The sequence below is a fragment of the Phoca vitulina genome, unplaced genomic scaffold (genome assembly GCF_004348235.1).
Source record: "Phoca vitulina isolate PV1807 unplaced genomic scaffold, GSC_HSeal_1.0 scaffold17, whole genome shotgun sequence".
Taxonomy (NCBI): Eukaryota; Metazoa; Chordata; class Mammalia; order Carnivora; family Phocidae; genus Phoca; species Phoca vitulina.
The window spans coordinates 5,871,112-5,888,539 of record NW_022589720.1 but is presented as its reverse complement, the minus strand read 5'-3'; the positions used below and the strand labels follow the sequence as shown (position 1 = coordinate 5,888,539).

The following is a 17,428-nucleotide window of genomic DNA, read 5'->3' as shown; positions in this document are numbered from 1 at the left end:
CATAATGGATATCGTCCAGAAGGGAGAGCCCTGAGGCAACCTTGCTTGGCTCACTCATTCGTGGGGTTACTTTGGGCCAGTGACCTAACCTGGCTGTGACACAGTGTCTTCAGCTATAACATGAGGGGAAGAATGTCCTCCTTTTAAGTCACTGAACAGAGTGAGCAGAGCTTGGACCCCAGAGCACTGCCAGCCAGGAGTGACTTGCTGAATGAAGGGTCACCAGTCGCACGAGAGCTTTACCTGCTCTACCCCTCCGTTTTTATGAACCAAGGTTAGCTATCAGCATTCCTAGGAGGGAAGCAGCACTCAATAAAGTCTAATAATTTTAATAAAGCATAGATCTGATGATGTTTGATAAACGTGCCTTTATAAAAGAGCCCAGTTTGTAAGGCACTCAATTTTCGTGTCATTATGTGGAATAAGCCATGTACGAGCTGCTTATTCTTGTCACTCGAGCTCTTTTATTTCCCCAGCTAAGGCCATCCAGAGTCAGCTCTCTGGAAGGCTAGTGATATTAGCTCATCCATCCTGTTCCTGGGGAAGAAAGGAAGGCGAGGAGGGAGCTGCCCTGGTCACACCAAGCACTTCCTTCTCCGCGAGAGGGGCGCTCGGTGTCAGCCCAGATGTTGTACTCGCGAGGACTTGGACCTGGCATGTCAGCTTCACCAGGAAGACCAGCGGTTGTCCCTGATCACACGGCAACTGGGTCAGCCTTTAGGAGGTGATGCTTTCCCCAGGTGGCTGCATTTTACGGGGCCCTGAGGACTCTAAGCATCCTTTCTCTGGCCCAAATTACCTTCCCAATGTCAGTTCTCCCCGATGCTGACACCACTCCCCCTACAACAGAGAAGAAGAGGAGGAAAAGAGGGAAGAGATGTGTCCGGATGGGGCTGTTCAGGCTGGCCGAGAGGAAAGACAGAATCGGGGCACCCGTGAGAGCAGGTGGGAGCAATGGCTCAGTCTCCCCCGAAGCAGGAGGCCAGGGAGGAGGCGCGGGCTCTGAAGCCAGTCCTTATTTCCACGGAGTTCGGCCCCTGTTGCCTTCAGAGGGCAGGCGTGAGGGCTCGTGGCAGGATGCGCACCAGGCCTGGGGACAGCCACTGGACGCGGGCCAGGCAGCTCTGCAGAGGCCTGGGGAGGTCCCCTCGGGGCAGGGAATGTGCTCAGAGCCTGACAGGGAGGCTCGTTCCTACTGAATCCGGTAAGATACAGCCTTCCACTTCTCACATCTTTTTTTAGTTCATTTTTCTGCTAACTCACTATTATATTTTTCTAAAGTATCACTCCAAGACAGATTGGAAATTAAAAAAACAAAAAAAAGAAACAAAATGAAAAGAGGGCCTTCCTCATCAAGAGTCTGAAGGGCCCTGATTTACAACCTAGCAGTCTTTCAGTCAGTAATCAAGAATATTCTAGAACCTCTCCTTAAAAGCCAAGAAATTGCCCTGGGGGCCAGCGGGGGGAGTGGGGGAGGCTCTCAGCTCCGACAGGATGCTGCTACTAAAATAATGCTGAAAACCATAGAATGAACATTATCAACAAGGTCAGCCTAATGCAAGGAGCAGAGTCAGAAACCACGGTGTGTATCGACGTATGCGTGGTGGGGGGTGCGGATAGGACTGTCAAGGTGTTCTTCAACACCCGTCACACAAAAGAGGTGCCAACACCTATGCAAATATGCCTATGGTTTCACTTTTTAAAATCCATTCTTAGGCTTTTAAAAAGTTTCCACATTTCAGGAATATTGACTAGAATATATACATTAATGGAAAGTAGCATTTAGTCCATTCTTTATTAAATAGCCTTTCTGGAACACTTGGAGGCCGAGCACAAGGTGGTCTGGGAACTGATTAAAGGTAGGGGGCAGCCTGCAGACAGCGACAGAGGGATGTGTGAACGAGGGGGGAGAGCTGAGAAGGCCAGGCCAGGGGTTCTGAAGATCAGCTGTTCTCAGTGATACGGCACCTGCCAGGGAGGGCTCAGGTGGGCAAGAGTTCGGCAGCAGGCTCCCGAACTGACTTCTATTAGGGTGTAATGACTGGTGACCTATTTCTATATAATTTTGATATAGTTGACATATTAGCTAATGGTTGCATTATTTATTAACATTTAAAATTTTTAATATTAATTACTAAATAGTTGTTAATATTAATCTTAAGTTAATGAAGTTAACATTAGTTAATATGGTTACTAACACGTTTGATACATCTGATCGATGAAATCAACTTGCGTTTTAATGCCAAAGGAACAACCACTATTATCCTGGGTAATTTCCTTAAGTTTCTTTTGGCCTCAGTGCCCTCACCAGGAAAACGGGAATTCCAGGAACGGCGAACTCACAGGGCAGGTTTTCGGATGAAATGATACGAACTGCTGACGTGGCAAAAATCAAGGAAATACAGGGAATATTAGGGAATACAAGGAATATTAGGGAATATAGAGGGACGTCTGGGTGGCTCAGCCGATGAAGCCTCTGCCTTAGGCTCAGTTCATGATCTTGGGGTCCTGGGACTGAGCCCCAGGTTGAGCCCAGCATTGAGCCCTGAGCCGTGGGTCTCCCTCTGCCCTGCCCCTGCTCCTGTGTGTGCGTTCTCTCTCTCTCAAATATAATCTTTTAAAAAATTAGGGAATATACGAAGGACACATATAAAAATAAGGGTCTCCTATAATCTCCAACAACCAACTTGAGCAACTATTGATTATTTTGGGTATATCTTTCCAGCCTTTGTTTTTTTTGGTGTGCTACTTATTACTGGTGTTAGTATTTTAGAGAATTGGGGACATATTTTGGAATGTTTTTAAGTGATGCTTCTCAATTAATAACTGATTGTGAATATATATTTCTATGTCATTAAACATTTTGCCCCAACATCTTTTGTAATGGCTGGCTATAACTAAATAGCAGAATTTATTTATTTATTTATTTTTCTTTTTAAAAATTTATTGTTATGTTAATCACCATACATTACATCTTTAGTTTTTGATGTAGTGTTCCATGATTCATTGTTTGTGAGCAGAATTTATTTAAACAATTAAATGTATTCTAGTTTTTAGGTTGTTGGTTTCCTTTTACTTTCTTGTTGGTTCTCAATGTTACATAAACACTTGGATGAACACCTTTGTAGCTAAGTGTTTGCACCTGCAAGATTAATTTCTGAAATGAGTATTGTGGGGTAAAAAGTATGTCTATTTTTATGCTTTTCGGTGGCTATTACAGATTACCACAGGAAGAATTCTATCACTTCATAGCCCACCACCTTGTCAGCCTCAGATACCACGGACGATGGGGTCAGTTGTGGACATCCACAAATGGCTTTCCTGATGTTCCCTTGGACCAATGAAGGGGGAAGCCAGGATGTTTCCAGCACATTAATAATGCAGTTTCTGTGCAGACAGTGCTGGGGCATGTGGGGCTTCCTTGGCAAAGCTCATCATAATCCTCTTCCTGAGACTTATTATTGGGACAATAATGGCTTGTGGTGAAGTCCGACCTACATTTTAAAAAGTCTACTGTGTATTTTTTCAGAATCTTTTAGGATTGAATAAATGTTACTTTTCCCCATCTTGGGTTTCTAATGATTTGCTTCTTTTAAAAAGAAGATGTCATGCAGACTTACCTCAACGAGATTCAGAGGGATGAACTTACGGCTTTTACTGATGCCAAGCATAGTGGGCTGTTCCATCCGAAAACACTGGATGGAGAGATTTTTAAAAAATGCTTTGCCAACTATCCTTTCCTTTCTTATGAGAATGCATATTCACTGTAAACCCTTGAAAGTGCCTTGTGAACACTCCCTGGGATGCTCTCTCCCTCCGCGGGCCTGCGCACCCCCATGCGAGCCAGTGCCCTGTGTTCAAGGACGAAGGGCTGGACCACAGTTCCTTTCTCTACAGAAGGCAGCTCCAAATTGCCCACAGTGAGATCACAGCCAGTAAACCCTTAACATGCATCCTGGCTCTCACTTTTCGCATCACTGAAACAGAAAAGATGCTGTATGACACTCACGCGGGTTTCCGATGATGCCTAAATGAGGGCCAGGACCCCCAGGACAAGGGATGAAGCTTATGCCAGCCTCTCTTCCCATGCCCGTGGGGACATCATTAGGGACCTTGGTCTGCTTCCCTCAGAAGCCTCAAAAACACACCTCTGCACACAGAGCTGGGAGCTTCCTGGGAAACTGAAGACAGATGGGGAAAAGGATCAAAGCCAAATAGCAAGGGAACAAATCAGTGAAAGAAGAACGAGGAAGGAAATCTCCTTTATCACCATAGCTAATGGAGTTTAAAAAGCTGGTAAGGAATTTTAAAAGTATACATACCAAATTACCAATTTCAATCCCCAAAATGGTTCCTTTAGCACTCTCAAAACAGACTGTATGACACAGAAACTGGATGGGAATAATCTAAGCTACTCTACAGGATTATGTAGGAAAGGAGAGCATCAGAGCTTTTTTTTTTGCACAAATGATTCATGAAATGAAGTTACTAAATAGTAAATAATAATAGTAAATAAGTAAAAGGGAGTTAACCCTTTTCACTTAAAAGACTGACATGTTAGCAAATTTTGAAATTTCAATCTCGGTCCTTCTGGACATTGGTTAAAATGAGTCAGTTGGCAAGGATCACGGCAGGGTATTATCAGTGGGCGGTGTTTGCAGCCAAAGGAGAGACAGAAATACTCGATGTGGTCCCCCCATCATCAGTCAGGAAATCCAACACTCATCCCCTGGGACAATGAGCAAAACCTCCAAGCAATGGATCCAGAACATCAGTGACCTACAATCGAACGTCAGATGCTGAGATACATGGTATAAAATGTAGCAGTAGGAGAAGCAAAGCAAGAGCCATCTGGGAGAGCATGACCATGACACTGGACGTGGGCACGTGTGTCGCTGGTGTCCGCCAGCCAGGCAGGGCTGCTCTGACTGAAGGCTGGCAGTTTGTAGCTGGTCCAGGCTCACTCAGGTATCGACACCAAAGAGGAAAAAGTGAAGTCAAGAGCGGATCAGAACCTGGAGGCTGTCACATGGAATGGGAGAACAGCTCACAGGAAAACAACAAAAGCAATAATAACGAGCGAAATATTCTTACCGGGAGGAAAAACAGATTTTGTGCCCGCAGAATCGCTGCCTGATTACTTAAGGCGGAAAGACTTGTGTTGGATGTATTGGCAGTTGGAGGAATTGTTTCCTCTGGGTCACTCAGGAAAAACTGCAAAGAAAATGTTTTTTCAATGACTTAGTGCACAGGAGATTAAAGCGTTAGCAGGTCGGCGCTAAATTATTAATGGCTATGTTCCTTCCACACGGTAAGCAGGATTATGTGGGCAATCTGGTGTCTGTATTTCCAATGCTAATAGCTTCATCTTCTGCTGTTTGAAGCTTTGAGAATTTCTATTAAATAAGCAAATAACTATTGATTGTTGTGCTCCATGCTTCTAGTGAATTTCTAGACCTACATGACTGATATTAAAGAAAACAGAAACACCTCTGTTAAATATTAAATTAAAAACGTACAAAGCACAGGGCAGAGGGCTTGGTTAGAATTATGTCTGAAGCAGACAACACCTCGCACACAGACATTCAACTCTCTACCAAGAAATCAGAGCCTTTGGATTTTTTTTTAATTTTTAATTTTTTTGGCACTGTCTTCATCATCTCGCTTCAAACATTAACTGGGTCTGTGGACTTCTTGATTGTAAGAAATTGTGTGGGCCAAATGGGTGTGGGCATTTGTGTGTATTATTCGTGAGTGCCTGGCAGTTCAGGATCGTGAGGGTAAGAAGTTGGGAGGGTGAATGCTCTGAGTAAGGACTGCTGGAAAGGGGTCCTAATTTAAAAGAAAAGTAACCACGAGAAAACAAAGATGGTTAGCTCTCATCAAGATACCAGCTCTCTTGTAAAGGCTATGGGATCTCAGGGCTGGAATCAATATGAGCCACTAACAATGCATGCAGAGACCCCGTGTGGAAGGGCCATGCACACAGCCAAGGGCAGAGGGTGACAGCGGGCAGCCCCAGCCTTCATGTCACTGCCGACATGGCTCCCCCTTCTGAGGTCAAGACGGTGACGGCCACTGATACTAGAGAAATGTTCACGAGGGCTGCCTGCCTGAGGCTCGAAAAATTCAGGGTGCACCGAGGTGCGCCCCTGTTGGGGAGGGAGTGTGCATCAGGGAAAACAAGAACGTGGAGAACATGCTCTGTGACATAAGTCAGACCCAAGAACACGAACATCGTGCAATCCCAGGTCCAGGAGGGGTCTAGACCAGGCAAATGCCCATGAGGGAGAATGGAGGTTACCAGATGCTGGGGGAGCAGGCGGTGGGCAGTTAGTGGTTCACGGGCACAGAGTTTTTGTCTGGGATGTTGAAAAAGTTCTAGGAGCTGTCGTGGTGGGTGCACAACAGTGTGAACGTACTCAGTGCTACTCAGCTGCACACTGCAAGACGGTTAGAACGATAAATCTTACGTTATGCATATTTTACCCAAGAGAAAACTAAGAAACATTAAAAACAGAAAAAAAGGAAGAAAAGGAAAGCATTTTTGCTTTATCCCGAAGAGAACACTTAAAAATCACAAGAGCTTTGCAAGAGGACCTGAGTGAGGGTATGACTTTCAAAGGAAACGTTTTTTGGACAGAAAATTGAATTTTCTTCCCAGTGACTTGAGCAAAGCAAGCAGCTCTCCCCCAGCACACACACACAAAAGAGCTGCTCTTCCTTTAAAATGTGAGTCCAAGGTCTGGATCAGCCTTCACTGGGCTAACAAGTGCTAAAAAATAGCAAAACCACAACTTGGGAGAGGGGCTCAGTCAGTCTAGAAATTGTGTTCCCAAAGGAAGCACTGAACAAATTTAAAAAGCTATGCTGAGGACGCCTGAGTGGCTCAGTCGATTAAGCATCTGCCTTCTGCTCAGGTCATGATTCCAGGGTCCTGGGATCGAGTCCTGCATCAGGCTCCCTGCTCCGCGGGGAGCCTGCTTCTCCCTCTGCTTCTCTTCCTCTCTCTCAGTCTCTCATGAATTAACAAATAAAATCTTGAAAAAAAAAAAGCTATGCTGAATTAAACAGAAACCTCTCCAGGATGGGGGTTGAAGCAGAGTTAGGAGAAAAGGCAAAGAAATCACACCGAGAGCACTTGATGGTGCCCAGGTAAAGACTGGAGGACACCCGTGTCCCAGCGGAAGGGGTCTTCTTGCCCGAGCGTGAGTGGGTGACCCTGGGGGCTCACTTCCCCTGCACAGCACCCATTGGTGCTCAGCCTCGGAATGCTGCATCAGTGTGGCCCACGACATGGGATGCTGTGTCTGCCTCCCGCAATCGTAACTTAGGGGACAGGGGTCCGAGGAGCTCGAGGGCATTCCTCTATAAATCTTCAGATGTGGGCAAAGACCGCACCTTGGTGAACAAGTCCTTCCCCTTCTGTGTTTAAAAAGAAATCATAAGAAAGATTTACAACCAGGGAAAACGATTTCCTTTCCTTACCTAATGTCGGCTTTCATACCGTTTTATGATGTTTCTTTGAAATCAGAAATATGACAGCAGCATCTGCATGGAAAAGACCCACTAATTTCACGGCACCAGATATCAATACAAATGATGGACAGAAAAAGGTCCTCTGGCTTCCTCCTTGCTCACAGCCTCTGCTGCAGGAGTCGGCTCAGGACGTGGAACGAAGCCTCCCTTCATTTTTCTCTCGAGGGTCATCCATCATACTTCTAATGTGTGTCCCACAGACTTCTCTACCTCACTTGGCAACAAACTCCATTCTTTGTGAGAAAGGAAAATAATTTTGGGAGATGTATTTCTGCTCCTGAGGATGTAATTTTTTCTCCGAAGGAAACACAGTTTATATATATATTATTTTATATATATATACACACACATATATATATATATATATAAAATCTTCTAAATGCTCAGCTCCTCAACCATTTACAGACAGTGACCGGCCCTCCTTCACACCAAATATTCCCTATGAAATGCAGTCAGATCTGTTTTCCATGTAGGTTCTGTCTCTAAAACATTAGGTGATGAATCCTGGTTTTATCAGGCCAAGGGCACCCCCCGTTCCAGGACTACTTAAGATGGATTTCTAGGTGGAGTGAAGCAGATGAAGAGGCCATCTCATCTCTTGCTTCCCGTTGGCGTCAGCTTTACCTGAATCTCCACGTGTATCAGAAGGGACAGCATGCTCTACGGAGTAAAGGTAGGACAGATGCCAAGAAAACATCCGAGGGCCCCTTCAGCCTAGCCCTTTCACTCCTTCTTAATACCAATGTCTGCTCTCAGTTGAGTCCCAGATGCCCCAGGTCTCCCCTCTTCCTCACCTTTCCTCCCGCTCTGGTGACCTCTTTCTACCCATCCTCTAGAACTCAGTGCAGCTGGCCCTGCGCTCCTTCCTTGCCACCTCTCCACACGTCTCTGTCTCCGGCTCTGAGACCCACGATGGGTTTATCCAGGTGCCAGTCTCCTGGACTTCCCTGTGAACTCCCGGAGGCAGGGACCAGGCTTTGGGTTCTAGCATCTAGCAATGCACCAGGCACATATTTATGCCTAATAGATCTTTTTATGCCAAAGGAAAGCTAATTGGCAAAAACTATGTCTTTATTATTTAATTTCTACCTCCTCAACTTGATTTCCTGCTTCTGGAAGGCAAGGACTGTACATGATACTCTGTAGTTCCAACAACCAGTAAAACATCCAAAATATGAAGTATCTTCACGCCTTACGGTTGATGGTGATAATGTCAGAATAATAGGGACGCACTGAAATGTGCGTGGATTAGCTGCACGTCTGTTTTGAAGGCATACCTGTGATGGCCACACCGGGATAGTAAGAGAGACCGCTGGTTAAATATTCACTAATGACCTGGTTCTGTCCTAAGCGTGGCAGCGAGAGGGGAGTGAACGGAACAGAGACCAGACTTTGCCAGGGCTCGGAGTCTCCAGGCGGGAGACTGTAAGACTCCCACAGCTCCCTCCAGGAATTTCTTTCATGTTTTCCACCAAAGCTTTGCTCTGGTTAGTTTGACTTCCCTCTGATAACCGTAAACACCCCCCAAGATATATGCTAGCAATTCCCGTCCAAGCATATGGCCCACAGATCCACATCTGAAGAGTCTCGCAACTATGGTTTTACTAGACAGTAGTAAATAACCCTGCCTTAGCAAGCAGCTAGCCCCTCAAGGTCCTGGAAGCCTTGCTTCCAAATTCCTTGGGATTTACACTATCCCTAAGCCCCACCAACTACAAAGTCTAGAATCGGTCACTCCGCACAACCCTGGAGTAGCTACTCTTGCCCACAGGTCCTGTCCCCGTGCTATAGTAAAGGCACCTTTTTGCACCAAAAATGTTTCAAGAATTCTTTCTCCATCATTCGCTCCTGGACCCAGACGTGGACATGGAGTCCGTGGACATTTAATGAACACCCTCGAAAATTGCACAGCTGGAAAAGTGGGCAGCTAACGTTTGAGATTGGGCCTTTTAGACTCCAGAGCAGGACGCCTCTCCCACCGCACTCCCTGTATCTAGATGGTTCTGTGATCTTTGATTGCCCTGCTGACATTCAATGTCATCTCCGTAGCCAGCAGGGAGGTGGGAAGCCGCTGGTGCAGCAGGTGGAGGTTGAATTGAATAGGCGATCACTGGTGTCACCTCGGAGCTATGGTCAAGGTTGGAAAATCCCACCGAGTCCGGCACGGGAAGCCAAGAGGGCCGTGCTGGTGGAAGCCCTGACTCACCATGTTGAACACGGCCATGGTCAGAATGATGGCCGTGGTGAGGACGGTGAGGGAGACCCGCGGCCAGGGCCGGTCTGCAATGACGCCCGACGACTTCAACAGCCACAGGAGAGAGACCGAGGCCTTCTTGCTGCATTGCTGGGAGGAGACAGAAAAGGAAATGCATTGCTGGTTTATGTATTCTCTCGAGTTTCTTCGTGATGTTTAAAATGACCAGAGGCCTCAGTATTCTTCACAGAGCAAACGAGCAGGCTCTGCTCCCCACCCCCCACCCCGGAGGCCCAGACCAGGTCATAAACCTTATTAAAATTATGTTGGCATCATGGTTACAAATAAAGAACAAATTAGTTAAATTTCTATGATAAATGTAGAACGTGCTTGTATGTCCTTTTAAATACACCTGAAACTATGTTTTTTAAAAAAATCTCTGGTAAAGGAAAAATGTGTCAGTTAATTATACCAAGTTGGGGGATGCGTTGGGTCTCAGATCACAGCAATGCTAAAGCAGTTATCATCCCTCAGCCAACCCATGCTGAACACAGGTGGGCAGGTAGCTCGGCCTAAGGATACAAGTGGACCCCAAAGCAGACTGATGCCCGTAGCTCCACACCACCACCCACTGCTCTCGGGTGTGTGTCCTGCTGATGGCTTTACCTCATCCTGCCCTGTGGGGGCTTCTTTCCACTTGGAGAGGCTCTCGTCCAAATTTTTAATTGTGTTAAAAACACATAACAGAACATTCTCCCTCTTTATTTTTTTAAAAAGATTTTTTATTTATTCATTTGAGAGAAGGAGAGAGAGAGAGAGAGCATAAGCACAGGGGGAGAACAGAGGGAGAGGGGGAAGCAGACTCCCCGCTGAGCAGGGAGCCCGATGCGGGGCTCGATCCCAGGACCCTGGGGTCATGACCTGAGGCGAAGGCAGACGCGTAAGCGACTGAGCCACCCAGGCTCAGGTCATGAATGACTGAGGTCATTCATCTGCGGATGGACCCTGTGTGGCTTGTGGCTCTTGCTAGTAATGTGGCCATGAGCACGGATGTTGGAGAAGCTCTTTGGATACGAGACGGAACTGAGGTATTGACAGGATGGCAACGTTCCCTCAGCATTTTCTGTGGACCAGATGCTGTTCTGTGGGATTTCAAGGGATGAGCTCACTTCATCCTGAGGGCCGCCTTTCCGGGGAGGGCCACTGTGATGCAGACCTTCGTCCAGGTGGTGGGGGAACAGAGGCGGGGGGAGTTCTGGGGGGTGGGTGACACACGGCCTGTGGCAGGCGCTACCGTGTTCACAGAGGCCCCTGACGGGACAAGCAGGTGCGTAAGGCTTCTCTAGGGATCTACACTTTCACCTTCATGTGAAAGGGGCTATGGCCCTACGGCTATGTGTCTTGAAAACAAAAAAAAGGTTGATTTCAAAAATTTTAAGACAAGGCCAACATCCTGTACTTTTCTGACTTGTACTAAGTTACTATGACAGTAAGACAGGTGTGACATCCCTAAAACCCAAACAGCGAATCCTCCTGCGAACAAACAGCACCTTTATTTCTCTCCCTCTTTCACATCATCTTTCTGATTGATTCTTAAAAACATGTCAGCTTTAGTCTTTTTTTTTTTAACATATAATGTCTTATTTGTTTCAGGGGTACAGGTCTGTGATTCAACAGTCTTACATAATTCACAGCGCTCACCATAGCACATACCCTCCCCAGTGTCCATCACCCAGCCACCCCATCCCTCCCACCCCCCCCACTCCAGCAACCCTCAGTTTGTTTCCTGAGATTAAGAGTCTCTATGGTTTGTCTCCCTCTCTGGTTTCATCTTGTTTCATTTTTCCCCTCCCTTCCCCTATGATCCTCTATCTTGTCTCTCAAATTCCTCATATCAGTGAGATCATATGATACTTGTCTTTCTCTGATTGACTTATTTCGCTTAGCATAATACCCTCTAGTTCCATCCTCATCGTTGCAAATGGCAAGATTTCATTTTCTTGATGGCCGCATAATATTCCATTGTATATATATACCACATCTTCTTTATCCATTCATCTGTTGATGGACATTTAAGGCTCCTTCCACAGTTTGGCTGTTGTGGACATTGCTGCTGTAAACATTGGGGTGCACATGCCCCTTCAGATACATTTGTATCTTTGGGGTAAATACCCAGTAGTGCAATTGCTGGGTCATAGGGTAGCTCTATTTTCAACTTTTTGAGGAACCTCCACACTGTTTTCCAGAGTGGCTGCACCAACTTGCATTCCCACCAACAGTGTAGGAGGGTTCCCCTTTCTCCACATCCCTGCCAACATCTGTCATTTCCTGACTTGTTAATTTTAGCCATTCTGACTGGTGTGAGGTGGTATCTCATTGAGGTTTTGATTTATATGTCAGCTTTAGCCTTAATGGAAGCATTGCAGTACGTCAAACGCTAATACACTGAATAAATCAGACTCTTTTTTTTAAAAAGATTTCATTTATCCATTTAGAGGGAGATTGAGAGCTCAAGCGGGGGGAGGGGCAGAGGCAGAGGGAGAAAGATAGAAACCCAAGCAAACTCCGTGCTGAGTGTGGAGTCCAACGCAGGACTCAATCCCAGAACCCTGAGATCATGACCCGAGTTGAAACCAAGAGTCATGACCCTTTACTGACTGAGCCGCCCAGGCGTCCCTACATGAGATCCTACAACACAGGATGAGAGCTGGTTAGGACAGTAAGAACCAGCCCAGGGGCCCAGTATCAAACCCTGACAGCTGAGAGACTTGCTGTGGGGTAATTATCCTCCCTGGTCTCAGCTTCCTCGTCTCTAAAATGGCACAATAATGTCTGGCTTCTTGGTCTTGTAAGAGATTAAACGAGCTACGTCAGGCACCAAGAGCAGGACAGAGAACCTCAGCTCTTCTTGTCACAATTATGAAGAAAACAATACTTCTCAGAGACATTTTAGGGACTAAAAATCTCTTGCTTCATACCGATATGAAAAAAAAAACCTCATTTCCCCTCCTTTTCACTACAGTGTGTCCTCCAGGCAGCCTGCCTTCTCTCTTCATTCCTGTCATCACGTGGAGGCCACGTGAAGAGAACTGTCCCAAACGTGAGAATCAGTAAGCATGGCTGGCGACAAGGAGAAGGGAACAGCGGGTGACAGGAGCACGTGCCCTGAGCCACAGTGCAGAGAGAGGAGGAGGAGGGAGGCGAAGACGTTCGCGGGAGCCGAGGAGAGAAGACACATCAGTCTCAAAGCAGAAGGATCTGATTAAGGAAAAGGAGACCGTTGATTCCACTGCAGCTCTGAGTAAAAAGCACTGCTTGGATCCTGATCTGATAATTTAGCTCAGTTTATTCTACTTTTGGTTAAGTATTTGAGTAAAGTCTCTGTTGGAAAAATAAGTTTATTAAAATTTGCACCACCCTAATGAAACATTATAAATGATACCATCTCCTAGAATATTTGGGCTTTTATTCAGAAGGTGCTCTTCAGACGAAAATGAGAGCCCAGGTTTGTTCCTCTATGTGATCTTTTGTTTAGTGACTGGCATCATTCCAGTCAAATCTGTGTCCTCCCTTTCTTGACCATCAATGGGTCTCACTGTATGCATGCTGGCCTCCTACTCACAGTGAGCTCACTGTGGGCCTTCTAGAAATGCCACGGCTGTCGATGCCACACGCAACCACTGACAGATGTGGAACTCGTGCTAACTGCAGTGGTAGATGTAAAAGGAGAAAGAATATAAATTCATATGCAAACGCTACTGGGGGCTTGGTGCGGGGGACGATGGCCAGTGCAGTTAGCCAGCGAGGGTGTGGATGAATGTCAACATTCTTCATTCAGTACAGGCAGAAGATGCTTCTCAGAAAAATAAAATATTCATATACTGTGTTTGGACTAAAAGAAAAACAACAAGTGGAAAAAAATATCCCCTCCCCTCTCAACCTTCCTCGCTTCCTTCCTTCCCTCCCCCCACTTTGAACCTCTTGCACTAGAAACAATGGGTAATCTTTCACTCTAAAATTCCTCCTAATTTAATGTAATAATTATAGCAGCAGATTGCATTAACAACTTCATTAGTGTCCTTTTATTTTTATTATTTATTATTTTTATCTTTAGAGAGTGTGCACGTGCACGTGGGTGGGGGGAGGAGCAGAGGGAGAGAGAGAGAGAGAGAGAATCTTAAACAGATTCCACACACAGTGTGAAGCCCAATGTGGGGCTTCATCTCACAACCCCAAGATTACAACCTGAGCTGAAATCAAGAGTTGGACACTAAAGAACTGACTGAGTCACCCAGGAGCCCCAGTCCTTTTAAAAAATAAAATCAGTTACCTGAAAAGAAGTAGATGTTGCTATTAAGTGAAGTTTAATAAAATGAAAAACATTTAGAAAAGCCATAAATATAACGGGAAGTAGCAAATTTTTATTATTAGAAAAACAAAGCTCAGGGCGCCTGGGTGGCTCAGTTGGTTAAGCAACTGCCTTCGGCTCAGGTCATGATCCTGGAGTCCCGGGATCGAGTCCCGCATCGGGCTCCCTGCTCAGCGGGGAGTCTGCTTCTCCCTCTGACCCTCCCCCCTCTCATGTGCTCTCTCTCTCTCTCTCTCTCATTCTCTCTCTCAAATAAATAAATAAAATCTTTAAAAAAAAAAAAAAAGAAAAACAAAGCTCATCTTAAAATCTTGCCTGAAAAAAATGGTGAAGTTTATCATATAAACGTGCATTTTTTTTTTTTAAAGATTTTTTATTTATTTATTTGAGAGAGAGAGAATGAGAGAGAGCAAGCACATGAGAGGGGGGAGGGGCAGAGGGAGAAGCAGACTCCCTGCCGAGCAGGGAGCCCGATGCGGGACTCGATCCAGGGACTCCAGGATCATGACCTGAGCCGAAGGCAGTCGCTTAACCAACTGAGCCACCCAGGCGCCCTAAACGTGCATTTTTGTGTAATTGCCTAGAGGAACATCTACTTTGGCATTTTAATTCCCCAAGGACTGTCTTTTTGAATGGCAGCAACCAGCTGCGGCAACATTTACTTGTTACATTTGGTGCCACAGAGACTGCCATGTGCATTATTGATTCTTTAATTGTACTTAAATTTCCTACAGAAAGGCTTCTTTATTTCAATCAATCATATTTACAAAGTCAACATGTGTCTTTCATAAGCCCTGAGTGAAACACATTCCTCAGCCGTCCATCCACTGTGTGGCACTCACAGCCTGTCCACATCGCGTTATCTTTGATGATGTGCTTGTCTCTGGCCACATGGGGAGCTGCCTGAGGATGGTGACTATATCACACCCCTCTTTGTATTCCCAAAGCAGCACAGTGTTGAGCAAAGAGTAGGGACTCAACAGAGGTTTACTCATTATGTTATCTTATCTTTATCTTAATGATCTTATCTTAATGTGTATCAGCCACTTATTCTTCAAAGAGAAATTTCCAGCAGCCAGAAATGAAGAAGGAGTTCACCGAGGGACTGAGGCTGTGGGGTTGGCCTAGGAGTGTTCTGGAACTGGACACAAGCTGTGACACCTAAGGGTTGGGCTTCTGATGCTCACAGGAGGAAAGAAGATGTTGCCTTGGGCTTGCAAAGGGTGGGCAGCTGAGACCAAGATCCCTGAATAAAACCAGAAGCCTCAGGGGTGCCTATCTCTTTTCAAATTAGTGTTTTCATTTACTTTGGGTAAATACTCAATAGTGGAATTACTGGATCATATGAGCACTGAGTAATGTATAGAATTGTTGAATCATTATATAGTACACCTAAAACTAACACAATACTGTATGTTAATTATACTTCAACAAAAACAAAAACAACAAACAAAAAAATCCCAGAAGGCTCAGAAGACTGTTCCCTCCATGTGAAGTCAAGAAAAACTTCATGCACTAGTTCAGGAAGTATCAACAAACTTCCAATGATAAATTCTAACTCTAAATATGGGTGATGGGTTTGAAATTATGTTATATGCTTCATAATAGGAACTTCAAGTTGAGGGGTTTTGAACTGGGTCAAAGACCAGAGAAAGTCCTTAGAGTTCCTGCTAGTTGTTGGAGGATAATTCCCACTGAACATGACCTCAAAATAAAAAAGAAATTATGAACTACATAGGACAATGGGCCTAAGAGGAAGAATCAACAGACACAACAGAAAGTAAAATTAGCACCACAGGATCTTCAAGTATCATTATCAATCTGAAACAGTTGTCAAAATAACATTAAAATAATCAAAGATGGATTAGAGTACATAATGAAAGAGCCCTTAAGAGAAAATAACAGATGCATTTTAAAAATGATCCACAAAGACTCTCAAAAGATGAAAATGTAGATATTGAGTAACTCAGTAGTTGTGCTGAAGAGAGTAGGATAGCTCTGAGGAAATAGCCCACAGAACAGCACAGAAAGACAGGGATGAAAAACATGAAAGGAATCTTGAGGCACAGAAGGTACAATGAAGATTCCAGACACTTGTAATGAAAGTTTGAGAAAAGGAGAACAGAAGGACCAGGAAAGAAGCAAAATACAAGAAGCTACGGAGCAGCAGCTTTACGGACCTGGAGCAAACCCTGAGCTCCGTGGCTGATGGGACATCCTGACTCCCAAACAGGAAAATGAAAGCAAACCTGTACCTCAACACAAGGAATCTATGGCCCACGACTGACAAAGAGCAAATCTACAAAACAACCAGAAAGAAGACATATTAGCTACCAAGAAATAGCAATTAGACTGTGGATTTCTCCTTGGAAAATATGGACTCATGTTTTCACAATGTTAGAAATTATCACAAACTCAATGAAGAAAAAACAGACCATTTTTAAAATACAAAAGCTGACTACATTATGCACAGGCTCTTACTGAAAAGATTAGAAAAGGAACAATCCTTTGGGAATATGGAGACTGAGTCCTGGGGGAAGGAATGATATTCAGGAAGAAAGGTGAGATATTGATATACAACAAGAATGATGATGACAATGAATAACACGAGCAGTTCAAATTTAGAAAAATTTAACCAACACTCTATCTCTCTGTGCTGTTTTATAGGTTACCTACCCAGCTCTCATCTTACTTTCTTCAGCATAACTACTGAGTTTCCAGTTTCAAGAATCTGATCATTTTATTCCATCTTCCATATTCGATAACGGAATGGAAGATGGAATGATCAGATTTAGAGTATGGTATTCTTCAACAACAAGATGGAGATATTACTGAGTTCTGTTAGTCTTGTGTACGTTATACATTTTAAGTTAATCAGTAAAAAGAAAATACTAGGATATAAAACTTCCAAGACACTAGAAGGAATAAAGGAGAATAAATAAATTCCATGGATCCAAGAGAATACAGGAGAGAGGGAAAAATAAGTAGAAACAAAGAAGACACATGATGGATTAAAGAAAAAGCACAATAAGACTGCGGTGGTAATTATAATACACGCAAATGTGTTATACTTGTCAGTTAAAAGAGAGAGACTGCTAGATCAGAGGAAGTAACATGCAACTGGATGTTGTTTACCAGAGACACACCTAACACCCACATACTGACAAGGAAAAGCTGAATAGAAAGAAGGAAGGAAAGGACAGTGGGAAAGTATGAAAGAACGCTGGCAGAATTATATTGACATTGGAGAAAATAGACTTCAAGGGAAAAACGCTTCTGTGGGGTAGAAAGCTTTTCTATGAGCCAGTGTGTGACCTACTTTCTTT

General features: G+C 44.7%; 1 protein-coding gene across 2 annotated transcripts in view; it reads right to left on the bottom strand.

The window, feature by feature from the left end:
* The window catches only part of ADCY2 (adenylate cyclase 2), a 394,262-nt gene that overhangs the window by 48,798 nt on the left and 328,036 nt on the right, over window positions 1-17,428 (bottom strand). For both annotated transcript variants that reach the window (XM_032415329.1, XM_032415327.1), the window contains exons 16-17: window positions 9,746-9,883; window positions 5,095-5,214 (exon numbers count right to left, since the gene is read on the bottom strand). In XM_032415329.1, coding sequence (XP_032271220.1) covers window positions 5,095-5,214; window positions 9,746-9,883 — 258 coding nt within the window. The remainder of the gene's footprint in view (window positions 1-5,094; window positions 5,215-9,745; window positions 9,884-17,428) is intronic.